The sequence below is a fragment of the Oratosquilla oratoria genome, chromosome 18 (assembly GCF_046742065.1).
Source record: "Oratosquilla oratoria isolate Oo_2021 chromosome 18, ASM4674206v1, whole genome shotgun sequence".
Lineage (NCBI taxonomy): Eukaryota > Metazoa > Arthropoda > Malacostraca > Stomatopoda > Squillidae > Oratosquilla > Oratosquilla oratoria.
This window is the reverse complement of record NC_134794.1, coordinates 57,828,483-57,846,477: the sequence shown is the minus strand read 5'-3', so window position 1 is coordinate 57,846,477 and position 17,995 is coordinate 57,828,483. Positions and strand designations below refer to the sequence as shown.

General features: G+C 41.0%; 1 protein-coding gene across 2 annotated transcripts in view; it reads right to left on the bottom strand.

Annotated features, from left to right (window-relative positions):
• Ced-12 (engulfment and cell motility Ced-12) overlaps nt 1–16,129 on the bottom strand; it is a 40,832-nt gene extending 24,703 nt beyond the window's left edge. Inside the window, exons 1-6 of one of the 2 annotated variants that reach the window (XM_076202122.1) lie at nt 15,994–16,129; nt 12,466–12,624; nt 12,121–12,225; nt 7,146–7,307; nt 3,986–4,126; nt 2,265–2,426 (exon numbers count right to left, since the gene is read on the bottom strand). In XM_076202122.1, coding sequence (XP_076058237.1) covers nt 2,265–2,426; nt 3,986–4,126; nt 7,146–7,307; nt 12,121–12,225; nt 12,466–12,582 — 687 coding nt within the window. In that variant the 5' untranslated portion in view covers nt 12,583–12,624; nt 15,994–16,129. The remainder of the gene's footprint in view (nt 1–2,264; nt 2,427–3,985; nt 4,127–7,145; nt 7,308–12,120; nt 12,226–12,465; nt 12,625–15,993) is intronic. The other variant, XM_076202124.1, reaches the window with a different exon arrangement.
• Between the last annotated feature and the right edge of the window lie 1,866 nt (nt 16,130–17,995).

Sequence of the window (17,995 nt, the reverse complement as noted above, 5' to 3'; positions counted from 1 at the left end):
TCGAAGCTTTAAGAATCATTTAGATAAATACCTAAGTAAGATGCTGTAATGATTATAATTTATCTTATATTATTTGTTTTTGTTTTGTTATCATTTGTCTGTCTGATTTTCATTTATCATTAGTTATATGTCAATTCATTATTTACTATTTACCTGTTTGTTTATTATTTTAACTATACCTATGCATTTATTTATGTAATTTAATTATTATTTTATTATTAATACGATTTTTTTTTTTTTTTTTTTTCATCCGACCTAGATATGGATCAAAAGGTCTCCTGTCTGCATGCTCCGCCTTTGTAATCCTTTGAGGTGTGGAGGGAGTGAACATGAGGGGGCAACCAAGGATGAGATGGATGGATGGGATAAAAGGGGCATTGGGAAAGAGAGGAATGTCTGCTGAAGAAGGAAGGGAGAAGACAAAAGATAGAGGTGAGTGGAGAATGATTGTGTATAGATGATGATGTGATCAATGAAAGGGGGTGGGCAGGGGATGGGGGGGTGAGTACATGTGAATGATAGTTTGACACAGCCTGAGGGGATTTCTCCCTGTCTTCTCTTTCTCTACATGAGGGGACAGAGAGGGAGTTCACCAATTAAATGAAGTGGCCTTGAGGAGGTGCTGTGTCTTGCTGCATCGTTTCTGACTAAGGGCAGTGGGTGAGAGAGATACAGAGAGAGTGAACTTGAGGGGACGGCTGAGGATGAGATGGATGGATGAAAGGTGAAAGGGACTTTGAACAAGAGGGGAATGTTTGTTGAGCAAGGAAGGGAGAAGGCAGGAGATAGGGGTGAGTGGAGAGTGACTGTGTATAGATGATACTGTGATGCAAGGAAGAGAGTGGGTAGGAGATGGGGGAATGGGGAGCATTTATGTGTGAATGACATTTTGATGCAATCTGAAAGGATTTCTCTCTTCTCTGTTTTCCACATGAGGGGACAGAGAGAGGGGGATCGCAGATTAATTGTAGTGGCCTTGCTGTGGATGTGCTGTGTCTTGCTGCATTGCTTCTGACCCCCCCCAGGGCATGGGCAGTGGGCAAGAGACAGGAATGACCCTTTATTCACGAAGACCTAAGATGAGAGGGAGGGAGGAAAGTATGGAGGATGGGAGTGAACATGTGCCTGTTGAGTTGGCTACCTCCCTTATAAGGGGGAAAAAGACCTTAATATATATATGGAAAGATATTCTATCTACATACCATGAGCTTTTCCCCTCTTATAAGGGAGGTAGCCAGCTCAACAGGCACATACCCACTCCCAACCACCACCCCTCCCTCCCTCTCATCTTAGCTCCTCATGGATGACGGGTCATCCCTGTATCCCGCCCACTGCCCTGGGTCAGAAGCAATGCAGCAAGACTACATCCACAGCAAGGTCAATTCACTTAACTGCCTCTCTGCCCCCCTACTGCAGAAAAAGAGGAAATGGGGAGAAATCCCTTCAGGCTGCGTCAAAATATTCACACATAAGCACCCCCTAACTCCTCGTAACCCGCCCCTCCCTTCCTGGCATAACGGTATCACCTATACACAGTCACTCTCCACTCATCCCTATCTCCTGACTTCTCCCTTCCTTGCTCAACAGACATTACCCTTTTGCTCAATGTCCCCTTCACCCAATCTACTTTTTTTTCCCCTTTCCTTTTTTCATCTGTTCAGTTGTGGGACCAATAACATGTACCTGCTTGCAGGACTACCATTCACAGGTACCCATCAATGGTACTCAAGTATCACGGTGAGCAGTAAAATGCTGTGAAATTATGTAAGGGTGATCATGTCTGCCAAGCATGGTGCCACTGCAGCTAGAGAGGGTGAGGGTGCAGATGTTCAACCTAAGATATTAAGGAATTTCACTTCTCCTGAAGTGAAATTAGACACTGCCCTGTGGAGTGCATCATGAATCAGACCAAATAAGGCCAATTTTGGTAAGCACAATATCAACATGGCAAAATATGTCTAACAATAATTATATTTTCCCAACTATGCTTCAACCTTTTTGATTGAGGATGGGTTTCTCTTGCCTACATAAAATGGCTTCACAGCAACTAAATTAAATACTAAGCAAATACTAATCCAAACAGGTACCAGAGCATAAAACCCAAAATGCTTACTAAAAGCAACCACTATTCATATAAAACATATTCAATGATAAACAACTTAATCTACATAAGAACAGGCCAGAGATCAATACACTCATGAAACCTTGCCAAAAACATCATCAACTAAGTGACAAAAGAAATTACTTGTACATGTGTGCCTTACCTTGCTATTTGATATATGACTCAAGAGATGTGGTAATGTTATGTCTTCTTCAACCAGGACATACTTTCTTTGACTGTTCAGGACAACATTTTCCAAGATTGACAAAGACGTCTGCAATATTTTTCCATCCATTGGTGATGGATTGTTGATGAACGAGACCACCTGTACAAAAAACAACCAATACGTGAATGAATAAACTGATCCATCATGTATCAAGATACATATATATAACAATGGCTATTTCCCCCTTACAAGGGAGGTAGCCAAAAAACAAAGGCATAACATTTACTCTCACCCATTCCATCCCCACATAATCCACTCCCATTCACCCACCTCCCTCCCTCTTATCATGGCTCTTCCTGGATAATGGGTCATCCCTGCATCTTGCCCACTGTCCTTGGTCAGAAGCAGTGTAGCTTTCTCACATATCTGTCTTACCACAAAATCTGATCCACGCAACCCCTACCTGTCCTAAAACCACACTGTTCCTCACCAATTACTCCCTCTGTTCCTCTCCTAATCCTCTCAATCAAGACCCTCCCATAAGCCTTCCCAACTACATTTAGCAAGCTAATCCCTCTGAAATTACTACTCACACTTGTCCCCTTTTCCCTCTTTTAAACAAACATTAAATAACCTCACCAGCCAGTCCACCATCACTGTACCTCCTTTTTTCAGATATTCTGCATGACATCCACCCAACCCAGGTGCCTTATCTGCTCCCATCATAACAACTGCCTTCACTTCACCTTTCCTTATTTCTCCTCCATTTTCTTCACTCATCATGGTCATTTTCCTAGCCCTTCCCACTGCAACTACCTTTCCCTCCCTATCCTCCTTCACTTTTACCAACTCCCTAAAATACTCTGCCCATCTTCAATTATCTCTCCACCTGCACCTTTTACCTTTTCTTCTCTACTTGATTCACCTCCTCTTCCTCTCTTAATTTCTTTCCAAAACATCTTTTTATTACTTTCAATATATTCTGTCATACTCTTACCCCATTTCACATCTGCTCTCCTCTTTGCCTCCTTTATCTTATGCTTTACTTCTCTTTGTACCTCTCATATGATTCCCTTGTCCTATTTTGTAACAAATTTGTGAAAGCTCGCTTCTTCTCTTCTACAACATTTAGCAACTCCCTAAAATACTCTGCCCAACTTCCTCTTACTGCCTTCTCTTCCATTATCTTTATCATCTCTTCATCTACACCTTTTACCTTTTCTTCTCTACTTGATTCGCCTGTTCCTCTTTTTATTTCCTTCCAAAACATCTTTTTATAACATACCAAATACCACAAATTTGTTCCTCAATCATTCTTTCCATATGCTCAAACCACTTTAACACTCTCCAGTCTATCCTATCTGATAGTTTATTCAACTCCCATTTTCTTCTTTACTTCCACATTTCTCTCTATTTCCATAACACCTACAACTTTTCTTAAATTACTTTATTTCAAACACATCCTGATTCTTCCTTTCCATCCCCCTTAAGTAAATACTTCAGCATAAGCCTGAATACATTTCACTTATTAATGTCAACATTTGTTACACAAAGGTATATATCATAAGTAATATTAATGATATTTTCAATTATTCAGGAAAATATATCTTCTTCAATGGTAGCAAGGTTTACTTGCATACAAACACAATGACACACCACTTCTGAAATTACTTTGCACAAATGGCAATGAAGCATGTATACTTTCTATTAGTTCTCACCTTTTGAATAAATTGAGGTTCAAGTTGCTCCCAGCTGACAATGCCATGGTCCATAAGCTCCAAGAAGGACACCAGGACATTGGGTAATATAGTGGTATCTGGACGGTAGTTATCAACAGCCCTGATCAACCACCCATGACCCTGTGGGAAGATGCACACAATGACAATTTATACATACATATACCAAAGGCTTTTCCCCCCTTACAAGGGAGAGGACAGAAGACAGGTGAATGGAGAATGGTTGTATATGGATGATGATGTGATTGCAAGAGGTGGAATGGGCCGGTGGATGTGGGGTGAGGTAGTATGTGTGAGCAAAATTTGACGCAGCCTGAAGGGATTTCTCCCTGTCCTCTCATTTTATGCAATGGGGGGACGGAGAGGGGGGGGTGTCGCCGATTTAATGAAGCGGCCTTGCTGTGGATGTGCTGTGTCTTGCGACACTGCTTCTGACCCAGGGCAGTGGACAAGGTGCAGGGATGACCCGTCATTCAGGAGGTGCTAAGATAAGAGGGAGGGTGGAGGGGTGTGGAGTGTATTCAGGGATGGAATGGGTGGGAATGATTTTATGCCTTTTTCTTTTTGGCTACCCCTCTTGTAAGGGGGAAAAAGCCTTGGTATATGTATGATGTATAAGGGAGGTAGCCAAAAAACACAAGCATAAAATCCACTCCCACCCATTACATCCCCACATACTCCACTCCTATCCCCATCCTTCCCTCCCTCTTATCTTGGCTCCTACTGGATGACAGGTCATCCCTACATCTTGCCCACTGCCCTGGGTCAGAAGCAGTGTTGCAAGACACAGCGCATCCAAAGCAAGGCCGCTTCATTAAATTGGCAACCCCCCCTCTCCATCCCCTCATGCAGAAATGGAGATGATGAGGAGAAATCCCCTCGGGCTGTGTCAATTTATTTTTCACACATACTCCCTTACCCACCCACCCTTTCATGCATCACAGCATCATCCATACACAACCATTCTCCATTCACCCTTACCTTGTCTTCTCCCATCCTTCCTCAACAGACATTCCCCTCTTTCCCAATGCCCCTTTTACCCCATTCATCCAACTTACCCTTGGTCGCCCCCTCATGTTCACTCTTTCCACACCTCTTTTACTAATCTTTCTATACTCATTCTTTCCATGTGTCCAAACCATCCCAATACTCTTTCATCAGCCCTATCCGTCATCTCCTTTTCAACCCCTGTCCTCCTACTCACCTTGTTTCTCACTCTGTCCAGCCTAGAAACCCCTATCATACTTCTCAGGCACCTCATTTCAAACACATTCAAATTCCTCCTCTCTTCATCTCTTATGTTCCATGTTTCTGCCCCATACAGTGCTGTCAGCACAATCACTCCTTCATACAATGTCCTCTCTTAGCATCCTTTCCCAAATGTCTATTTCTCATTACACTTTTTAATCCTCCTGGGCATTTACTTGTTTCTCTCAATCTACATTCTACCTCCACCTCTACTCCTCCCTTTCCCACCACATTCACACCCAAGTATCTAAAAATATCCACTTCTTCCAGTCTCTCTCCCTTATTACTCACTTCCACTCTGCTTCCACTTTGTCCCCTTGTACATTTCATCACCTTACTTTTATCCACATTTATTCATAATGACAATTTATAACTCCCTATATTCAAAGTGTGTTTGAGATGAAATCCCTAAGTAGTATGGTAGGGGTTACTTGGCTGGATAGAGTGAGAAATGAGGTGAGGAGGAGAGTGGGGGTGGAAAGGGAGTTGGGAGATGGGGTGGATGAAAGATTATTGGGATGGTTTGGACACATGGAAAGAACGAGTGAAGAAAAATTAGTAAAAGAGGTGTGGAAAGAGTGAACATGAGGGGTCGACCATGGATGACATGGATGGGGTATCTATGGCATTGGGAAAGAGGCGAATGTCTGTTGAGGAAGGGAGAAGACAGAAGATAGGGTTGAGTGGAGAATAGTTGTGTATGGATGATGCTCTAATGCATGGAAGGGAGTGGGTGGGAGAGGAAGTGTGTGTGAATGATATTTTGATGCAGCTCAAAGGGATTTCTCCCCGTCTTCTCTATTTCTGCATGAGGGGACAGAGAGGGGGTGGGGTTGCTGATAAAATGATGTGGAATTGCTGTGTCTTGCAACATTGCTTCTGACCCAGGGCAGAGGGTGAGATGCAGGGATGATGACACGTTATCCAGGAGGAGCAGAGATAGGAGGTAGGGAGGGGAGGGGAGTGAATGGGAGTGGAATATGTGGGGATGTAATGGGTGAGAGTGGATTTATGACCGACTTTGGCACCTCCCTTGTAAAGGGGAAAAAGCTGTCAGTATATATATGTATATTCTATAAGCAAACAGAAAGTATAAACACTAACTTATCCTTACTCTAGGTCTCTACTCATATTAAGTACATTTTCTCGTGTTCTCACATACAAATAACTGATATGAGCACCAAGACACAGTAGATATGAAACCACAAGAGTAGAGTAGAGGGAACATATCTGGAAACAGTGAAGAACTTTCACGATGGGTATGAAGCTTGTGCACGAGAGGAAAATAAATAGAGATGTTCGAGGTGTATGTTGGCAGGAGCTGGGATGTGTAATGTCACCAGTGCAATTTAGCCAGAATTGAGGAGTGATATTGTAGAATGGACAAGGATGGTAGATAAACACCTTTATGTATGCAGAGGACTATTCAGCATGCAAAACTTGTCGAGTGAATTTGGTGGAAGGAGAAAATGGAAAGTTGATGTATCAAAGAGTAAGGTAATTGATATATATGAAAATGGAGGAATGGAGGAAGAGATTGGCTACAGAGTGAGGAAGGGGGATTGTTGCTATTGTTTTAACCTCTGGGGCAGAGAAGACAAATCCTAGCAGCCCCTGGTTAAATTCCAATCCTCACCTCCCCCTACTTGACAGCTAGTCTTCTTATTTCCAATCCCCCTTTACCTCATCCTCCTACCTCCTTTTTATCCTCCCTTGAGTTCACTCCATCTTTCCACTCTTTTTTGTTAGTCTTTCCTCTCTTTTTTTTTCCATACACCCACCTCAACAAACTTTGCTCTAACCTATTTTTCATTTTTAGAAATAACAAACGAGATAATAGATGGCAAGAAGCAAATGGTCAAAATGGCCTGTATGCATCCTGTTAGTATCTTACATCTTTATTGATAAATTTGGTTGCGAATGTGATGTCCGTGCTCATTTTGGCTAACTTGGCAAGAGCCTCCTGCTTGCTGATCCCATTGCCACGCTTCAGCTTGTCCAGAATATCATCCGCCATGTGGCCTGCAGATATCACAAATCGCAGCACTACACCATCCTGGGAGAAAACAGAAAAAAATCAAAACATTAGATGTTGGCAAAATACAAATATGTCCTAAAAGTCAGTTATATTGATGTTCAGCAATGGTCTGAACATGCTTTTTTTTTAACACACTGGGAACCGACAGCTGGCAGATGCACGCCTCCATTTTCTATGAGCTGGATAAAGAAAGAAGAAGAAAAAAAAAAAAAAGTCTAATCATGTTCATTCATTATCACAAATAATTTACATGTGTACATGCAACAATATGTGGCAAAGTCAAGACAAACACTTATACCAAACGAGTCCCTTCTATCTTGGTCCCTTGAAGAAAAAAGGTAGATTACTCATAATATTTCCCATTCCACACAAACACTGCTATCTAGGAATGAGGGATGGTGCAGTATTAGGTGCTCTGCATCTTCCATGTGATGGTTGTATCTAAAGTAATTGGTGTCTGTAGTCAGATCGATTCAGTATTTGTACTGTTTTAATGCAGTGATGAGCTGAATGTAAGCATGCCAGTAAATGTTGCTGGGGTTGTTTTTGTGTTTGGAAAGCTTTGTTTTTGTGATGTAATGCAAAAGGTGGGTGAATTCAAGGACTTTTGCATAAAACCATATGCCCATCATTCTCATGTGGTGCATCTATGGGAAGTATTTTGATTTCTGAATGAAGATACTATAAAAGTGTTGTACTACTGCTGTTAGTTATTATCTATAAGGATTTATTTCTTGTTTCTATGTGTTGATGTGCAGTCAGGACACAAACCAGAATGTGCCTGATAATGTTGTTGTTATGATCAGTGGTAGGATTCAGCCAATTTTTATGAACCTGTTCTTGGAATTTCATGAGCTCCACAAACTGGTTACTAAAGATGGGTTTATACTTGCTATAATACAGCCTAAATGATATCTCCATGCTACTAGCCTAACAAGAGAACCTGTTGTTAGGATTTTTTTTATCCCACCACTATCCCCTATGGTGGGGGGAAAGAATACTGTCACTAAGTCTTCCCACTTGAATCGTAAAAGGCAACAAAAACGGGATAGGGATTAGGACTAGGCATCCTTCTCCCTGTAGCCCCACAGGGGACATTCCTAAAAAAAGTAAAGGCATAAAAGGGTCTAGTTTTCCAACCAGTACCCTAAGGTTGGGGTCTTTTAATGTGCGTGGATGTTGTACAGAAGTTTGTGAGAGGAAAGATCGATGAGTTGTCTTTTAGTGAATCTAAGCTGAGCGGGAGAGGCGAGTGTGAGTTTGGGAGTGTAGTTGGGAGGTTCTCAGGAGTGAAGAGAGGACAAGGGAGAGAAGGGGTGGATATACTAGTAAGTGAAGAGATAGGTAACTGTGTAGTGGAGTGGAAGGAGGTTTCTTCAAGATTAATGTGGATGAAGGTGAATCTGGGAAGGGAGATGTTTTTGTAAGTGTATATGGGCCTGGTAGCGAGAACAGTGTAGAAGAAAGGGAGGCTTTTTGGATAGATTTAAACAAGTGCATAGAGGGATTAGGAAGAAACATCAATATAGTGATATTGGGAGACTTTAATGCTAGGGTAGGAAATGAACCAATAGACGAAGTGGTTGGGAAGTGTGGATTTCCAGGAAAGAATTGTAGTGGAGAGCTGATGGTGGAGATATGCCTAAAAAGAGTTGATGATAGCAAATACAGTGTTTATGAAGAAAGTCAAGCATAAGTACACATGGGAGAGGGTGGTAGATAGACCATTAATGAACTATGTAATGGTAAATAGGAGTATAGTAGGAAGAGTTAAGGATGTACATGTTCTAAGGGGAGAGTGGGGAAATATCATACCATTTTCTGGTGGAAGGTAAGTTGAGAATGGAGGATAGATGGAGAAAGAGGAAAAGGAAAAAAGGTAGGGAGGTGGTTTGAATGAACTGCTTAAATGAGAAAGAAAAGGAGGAGTACAAGAAGAAGTTGAGAGAGGAGTCAGGGGGAGTGAAGGATAGAGTACAGCTAGGAGTGGAGGAGGAATGGGGATGGTTCAAGAAAGGAGTCACAATGTGTGCAAAGATTGTGTGTGGAACAAAGAGGATGGGAGGAAATAGAAGGAAGGGTAGTGAATTGTGGGATGAGGGAACAAAGAAGGTTGTAGAAGAGATGAAACGAGCTTTCACAGATTGGTTACCAAATAGGACGAGGGAATCATGAGAGGTACAAAGAAAAGAAAAGAGAAGTAAAGCATAAGATAAAGGAGGCAAAGAGGAGAGCAGATGTGAAATGGGGTAAGAGTATGACAAATTTTGAAAGTAATAAATGATGTTTTGGAAAGAAATTAAAAGAGGAAGAGGAGGCAAATCAAGTAGAGAAGGAAAGGTAAAAGGTGCAGATGGAGAGATGATAATGGAAGAGAAGGCAGAAAGAAGATGGGCAGAGTATTTTAGGGAGTTGCTAAATGTGAAGGAGGATAGGGAGGGAAAGGTAGTTGCAGTAGGAAGCACTATGAAAGTGACAGTGATGGGTGAGGAAAATGGAAGAGAAATAAGGAAAGATGAAGTGAAGGTAGTTGTTAAGATGTGAACAGGTAAGGCACCTGGGTTGGATGGATGTCATGCAGAATGTCTGAAAAAAGGAGGTACAGTGATGGACTGGCTGGTGAGGTTATTTAATGTTTGTTTAAAAGAGGGTAGAGTGCCAGAGGACTGGAGGAATGCCTATATAGTTCCACTTTACAAGGGAAAAGGGGACAAGTATGAGTGTAGTAGTTTCAGAGGGATCAGCTTGTTAACCTCTTCACTCCGGGGCACATCGCACATCTGGCAGTATTAGCTGCCCGACGTGCGATGTTGCGTCATAATAATCGCATTATAAAAAATAAAGTCAGTGCTCAATCGTTCGTTCTCTTTCACCCGTGTATTTTGATAACCATAGAAAATTGATGAAGCCAGTTTAGAGAGAATGGAAATTACGTAGGTACGACTACAATGAATATAATCAAGATGCCGACATCGGCATCATCGAGTACCCACTTGCTCCTCATGCCGCCTACATAGGAGTCACCGTATGGATGTGGTTAAGTGTAGTTGGGAAGGCTTATGGGAGGGTCTTGATTGAGAGGATTAAGAGAGGAACAGAGCAAGTAATTGGTGAGGAACATTGTGGGTTTAGGACAGGTAGGGGTTGCATGGATCAAATTTTTGTGGTAAGACATGTGAGAAAGCTATAGGAAAAGGTAAGAATGTTTTTTGGACTTTTATAGATTTGGAAAAGGCTTATGGCAAGGTAGACAGGAAGGCACTGTGGGAGGTATTGCAGATATACAGGATAGGAGTAAAGCTTTTAGGAGCTGTGAAGAGTTTTTACAAGAGTAGTAGAGCGTGTGTGAGGATTAGAAATGGAGAGAGTGAATGGTTTGAGGTAAAGGTGGGACTTCGTCAAGGATGTGTTATGTCACCCTGGCTGTTCAATTTATACATGGATGGGGTAAATGCAAGGGTAGTGGGTCAGGGAATGGAGTTGGTTAAAGAAAATGGAGAAAAGTGGGAGATAAGCCAGTTTATTGCGGACAACACTGCACTTTTAGCAGGATCAGAGAAGGGATTGAGAAAATTAGTGACAGAGTTTGGGAGTGTGTGAAAGAAGGAAATTGAAGATAAATGTGGGTAAAAGTAAGGTGATGAGATGTACAAGGAGACTGGAAGTGAGTATTAAGGGATAGAGACTGGAGGAAGTGGATAGCTTTAGATACTTGGGTACGAATGTGGCAGGAAAGGGAGGCGTCGTTGTGGAGGTAGAATGTAGATTGAGAGAAGCAAGTAAATGCCTTGGTGGATTAAAAAGTGTAATGAGAAATAGAATTTTGGAATGGATGCTAAGAGGAGACTGTATGAAGGAGTGATTGTGCCAACAACACTGTATGGGACAGAAACATGGAACATAAGAGAGGAAGAGAGGAGTTTAACATGTTTGAGATAAGGTGTCTGAGAAGTATGGATAGAGTAAGAAATGAGGAGGTGAGGAGAACGGGGGTGGAAAGGGAGTTGGGAGATAGGGTTGATGAAAGAGTATTGGGATGGTTTGGATACATGGAAAGAATGAATGAAGAAAGATTAGTAAAAGAGGTGTGGAAGGCAGAGGTGGAAGGAATGAACATGAGGGCTCGATCTACGATGAGATGGATGGATGAGGTAAAAGGGGCTTTGGGAAAGAGGGGTATGTCTGTTGAGCAAGGACGGGAAAGGACAGAAGACAGGGATAAATAGAGAATGGTTGTATATGGATGATGCTGTGATGCATGAGATGGAATGGGTGGTGAGGGAGTGTGTGAGAGAAATAATTTGACACAGCCCAAAGGGATTTCTCCCCATCTTCTCCTTTTCTGCACGAGGGGATGGAGGGTTTCACCAATTTAATGAAGCAGCCTTGCTGTGGATGTGCTGTGTCTTGTGATACTGCTTCTGATCCAGGCTAGTTGGTAAGATGCCGGGATGACTTGTTATCCAGGTGCCAAGATAAGAGGGAGGGAAGTGGAGTGTGATATGGAATGGATGGGAGTGGTTTTTATGCTTTTGTTTTTTTGGCTACCTCCCTTATTAAAAAACTAGTATATGTATGTATATACTACTGGACATGATGTAAATTATGTTGAAGCATACTAGTATATATAATATCTGTAAGATATGAGCTAAAAGAACGTGTGACGACACAAAAATAATTACAATATGAACATTAAAGTCATTATATATCAACGATAAAATATCTCCAAAAATAGTGTGCAGAGACTTATCCTAAAATACTAACCAACTCCACTCCCACTCTTGCATGTTTCCTACTTAATTCCAAAAACAACCAACACCAGTGACATTACCTTTATTCGTAACCGATTCTTTTCTGTAACATAATGCTGTGGTGCTTCCGTAAACTGCAAAGCGTACTGTTCAGGGTTTTCTTTTTTCCAATGAGCACACAAATCCTGTGGGAAGAAATTTTGTCAAAGCGAATCTTGATATCTACTATCATAAGGACAATCATGGAGTATGAAACAAGGACAAGCCTTACAATAAAAATATATATATATAAAAAAAATAAAAAAAAAACAAAAACAAAGCAGCTAGGATGCAGGAGATAAATCAAAAGCCATTATAAGAGCAAAGAAAACATACAATTTGGCAAATGCAAGAGTGGCGACAGCAGCAGTAGCAATTATACTTACATCGATAAAGATACTGAGTGGTTTGGTTTGATCGCATTCTCCAAGGAAAGGGATGTGGTCCCTGAACTCCACCGCCAGCTTGACACTGTTACCATCCCGTGACTGCATGGGAGGCATGGTTGTAGCGTTCTTGCCCCCGTCTTATTGCATTCAAGACAGCTGATTTGGGGGAAGAACATACAAATTCTAGGTCTAGATCTAGAGCCATGGCTATCAATCAGCTAGAAGCTGACCTTAAACTGAGGCTACATCTACTATGCATTAACCAACTCTATTTCAGGGACTAAAAGTTAGTTTTGAGTAAATTCTTAGTAGACTGCATTATTATATTCTATCTTTAACTTACTAATTAAACTAAGAGTATTATCAATTCACATCGAAATCCTAATGGTTTTAATAAAGTATTAGCTATCCTCTTATCCAATTTCCCAACTTAAAATAACTAAATCACAATAACAAACAGCTACATACAAAAAAACAAAAATGTAAAAATTAATCAGCAAAGTAATCCACCCTGTAAACTTTAGTTTCTTCTCTCAATCATTCTATATTCATAAAGAAGTGGATGTAGTTGAAATGCATATCAGTACATCTGCAAATAAAGAGCGAAGAAATAAAAAGCTAAAAAACCATTGCAACACAAGGAAAAATGCATTCATTACTTTAATGGATAAAACTAAAACTATGATGCCAAGACTAATGAATCAAGTAAACTGATGCATAACCCTTACACAAATAAGACTTATGACCTAATGCATTCACCTGTTTTGTAGTTCACATTATGCAAGACATCCAAAGTCATTCAACATCATACATCCTTCTTAAATCAAATATATAAAGCAAAAATTCAGAGCACTGGGTAGAACAAGTACATTAAAGTCTTCAGTGTGCTGCATGCCCAAGTGAAATGATATACCTTGCTCAGAAAAGTGCAATACTGAAAGTAACCACAGAGACCAAATGAAAGGAATAAGTTCAGAGTGATTGTTGTGTCTCAGCTGCAGAGTTCTATATCGTTTCATTTATGATTTCAGTCTCAAAAAAGTTAAGTTAAATATTGAGATGGTACATAAATAAAAAAATTTTTTTACAAGTACCTTGTACTGGGGATCTGACTACAGTTTTCATATGGAGTCATGCCTTCAAAAATCATGGCACCCCTATGGACCAGTCATGCATTATTTTTCTTTTCTTAATAAATCTACTCAAAGAAATGTTAAGCCACTTTTTAACCACTTCAGTCTGAGTCAAATTCTTGCACACAGCATTGGCTCCTGTATTACTCATTCTTTTACTCTGAGTAATAATAAATACAGAAAACATGATCAAACCAGTTCATGGAAACCAGGGGTAACTCATGTACAACTACAAAAAATATATATAATCAAAATGCCGACACCAGCATCTCATGTAACCACTTGCACCACATGACACCTACATAGGTGTCATTGTACTGAAGTGATTAACCTTTACCATCTCTCTCTTGTACCATGTAAAACTCTATAATCATGCAAACATGGATATTTGACATGAAACTTATGAAACTTTTATGTCCAACAGCTCCAAACCTAAAATATGGTAATTTCACCTAACCTAATGTAATCATTCCATGGAGAGAGAGAGAGAGAGAGAGAGAGAGAGAGAGAGAGAGAGAGAGAGAGAGAGAGAGAGAGAGAGAGAGAGAGAGAGAGAGAGAGTGAGAGAGTGAGAGAGAGAGAGAGAGAGAGAGAGAGAGAGAGAGAGAGAGAGAGAGAGAGAGAGAGAGAGAGAGAGAGAGAGAGAGAGAGAGAGAGAGAGAGAGAGAGAGAGAGAAATAATAATAATAATGTACCACACCTAGAACATCATCCCTTTTCTCAATCCTGAGACATGAGTTTAAGGGTACTACCACTGTATTACTAATTATGTTGTAAATGGCACCTATAAGCAATTCGCTCAAAGAATCTCGGTTGATCCTGTGTTTTCAGTTGGCAGCCCTGCTCACCCTTCACTATGATGCAATTCATGAACTTCTTCATATCTACATATTTCAATTTCCGATCTAAGTGTCACTCTTCCGACCATAAACGTTGGTACAACCATATTCAAAGATGGTGTCCCAATCCTATGCTAGTGACTTCGTTCATTAGTATATTTGCTTGTAGCAGGGTATTTTTTATTTTCATTTCCGTCAAGAAAATTGCATATTACATTCAAGTATTATAATTTACAAAATTACTATTTAATTTTCTAATGCTATATTGCTTAGTTCTGCAGGGCGATACTAAACCGTGCCCTAACGTTACCTATGTTATGTGCGTGATGAGAACTTAAGATTTCCTGGCGTAATAATGATTAAAGTAATAGTTCATTCTTGTAGTATGATATTGTGAAAAATTCTGTATCGTTTGATTTATTTATTTCAAAAAGTGCTACCCGCGCTTAGCAAAGAGTGTAAAATTCATGCTAAACATTAAGCTTCTTTTGTTTGGCTGCTTGGTTCCTTGTTTTGCACAATTAATGTCAATTAGTCGAGCTTATCTAAACAATTACTCCATTGTGCTAGTCAGGTCCCAATAGCCAAATTTGTTTGGCATTTTTTAATCTTGTAAATAAACTATCTTGTTCTTATATACACACCGGAATCTCAAATGTAAGGTCTGTAGTGGATGTCGTTATTCAGGCCCGTAGTAGCCGGGGGGCTTGGGGGGCTATCCCCCCCCCCTAAATAGGAAAATTGATTAAATTTTTGAAATATGAACGGAATTTTTGCATTTTCATGCCACGCTCCAGTGCCACAAGCCATCTAGCGGCGCCTTACGGAACCTGCAACCAAAACAAAGATGGCGACCAAGAGAAAATTCATCGGGAGTGTCAAAGAATTTGCATCAAAATATCTCTGCAGAATTTGAATCAAACTGGTTCAAATTCTCCAAAATAATACTTTATACTATTTTGAATAGTTTGAGAGCATAAATCTTTGGTTTCAATTGATTGGTGCCATTTGGGCACGTTAGGGCACGGTTTAGTATCACCGGTTCTGCTTAACTGAACAAATATAGTCACTTCAAATTGAAGTTCAATAGAATATGATAAAGATTTCCTGGTGACCACCAGATTTACTGATATGAACTACCCACCATGGATGGAGGTTGGTCATGAGCATCATCCTCACAACTGAGAAAGTGGCACTCAAATGAATAAAAACAGGAGTTTGGAGTAAATACTCAGCTGTCACCCAGTACAAATGTGGTTGGTTCCTCGAGTCTATGATGAAGTGGTTAGATAACTTAAACCTCTGGACACATCACTCTAAACTTATCAACAATGTATCACGTAAATGACTACAATGCTGTTTTAGAGTACAGTACAGCACAAATATACATATTCTATATATGAAAATCGATAGACTCCCTGTTTAGTGTTTGCTTCGATGATTGATTCAATCGAAACTATACAATCATGTTACTGCCCAGGACTCCATACTGGTCTACAGCACGAATACATACATATATTCAAGTTATACATAACCTCAACTGCGATAATTACCTTCTGAGAGAGTGGTTGCAGAAACACAACAACACTTTAAACAGTGGTTGTCGCTGCTCTAATCTCCTGCATAGAGGGTTGACATTAGCTGTAAACAAACATCCGGACCCGTCAGTCGTTATTTTTCCTAACCTGATTATTTCGACAACATTTGTTTCTTTAGCTAAGGTATGCTCATTCTCATTATTTCATTTTATTGTGATTAATGTAATATTTTTTATATTTTTCGTAATTTATGCAACTCAGATTTTTTTTTGTTTTTTATGCACGGGACTAGGGATGCAATTTAGCAAAACGGAAGTGTGATCGCTCGTTTTAGCGAGCGTCATTTCTAAACGTCGTTTGGGGCCTGACCACTGTACGGGATTAGCTATACACACAAAAATATAATAATTTCCTTGTGGATTCCCTTCCCAATTCCGGATAACTTTTATTATTTCACTCTAAACTTCGGAACATTCTATTTTCCGTGATATTCTGACGCTGTATCTGTCCATACATTTTTCGTGTCGCGATGATTTCTGACTGGTTGTAAATAGGACTAGATAATACTTATGCATTCCATTTGTATCTGATGGAAGATCTAGGAGGCTTGCATATGGTTTAGTGTGCGTTTATGTGCTACTGGGATAGGATGGATTACAGCTACTTTTATTGTTGAGTCTACGTTAGATGTTTTTCTTCTCTCCTAAATTATATTATCATCAGTACCATCTCTCCCAACCCAAACATTCATAATTTTTCATTGTCTACTAATGTGCTAGACCTGGTGATAATTTCGTTTGCTGTGGCTTGTGACTTGAATGTGGTTTTTAATGGAAGTGAGTCAGTGTTCTTTGAACGACCCAGTCTAAACTTATCTTCATTCTGATCGGCCACTGTCAAGTAATTTTCCATAATCATTGGTTAAGATTCTTTCGGGAATTGTGGGAAAGTGTCGATCACTTGCCTGATTTCGGTAGAAATCCCGCTCCTGGTTCAATCTTCACTCACTCGTTGGTTTCACACTGGGGCGGGGTCAAAAGGTGCGTGCAGTTGGTACCTCCCGGGGCGGGGATGCCCGTGTGTCTCGCCGGTGCCACTTTAGTGTGATCAGTGCCACGGTGGTGAGTGTGCGTGCAAGTGAAATGAGCGGGAAGCGAGCGGGACTGTGCTAGGCTTTAGCTGTTAGGCTAGTTGGGATAGAGCGTGATTAAAACGAATGGTGTGAAACGAACGAGTGAGTGAAGATTGAACCAAGAGCGGGATTTCTAATTAAATCAGGCAAGTGATCGACAATTTCCCACAAACTATCTAGGCGCCAAAGATGACCGAAAAAATAAGCACCAAGGAGCCATTCAAGATGAACAGTATCCCCTTAAGGCCATTTGATGGCAATGGGGACGTCGCCGGGTGGCTCAAAAAGGCGGATCTAGTCCCCAAATTAACAGGGATAACGGATGTAGCCAGCTTTATTGGCCTTAACCTAGAGAGCGATGCGTTAGCCATCTACCTGGAAATGACGACTGGTGATAAAGTGGATGCATGGAAGTTAAAAAAAATACAAGAGGCTTTCAGCGAGAGTCCGTTCGAATAGTTTAGTCAGCTGCAAATAATCCGCTGGGCGGGCGAATAGGTTGATGTTTCCGCCAACGAGGTCAGGAGATTAGCTGGCCTATCTACGTTCGCGGGCGAAGGCTTGGGGCAACTGGTGAGGATGGTGTTCGTGAATGGATCTCCAGATCGCATATCTGCTGGACTACAGGGGATAGATAGTGCGGAGACGGCGAATATGGACGAGTTGATAGCTCGCGTTAGGTTCCTCACGAGGACAAAGAAGGACGGGCTACTGGCGGCCATAGCAAGAGAGCGGCCGCCGCCAGCACTTGAATCGAGATGCCAACCCGGTGACGATGGAGAAGAGAAAACGGGGGAGTCCAGGGGGCGAATACAGCGGATGGCGGGGGCAGCCTAGGGTTTGTTGTTACGTGTGTGGGCGACTAGGTCACTTCGCGAGGGACTG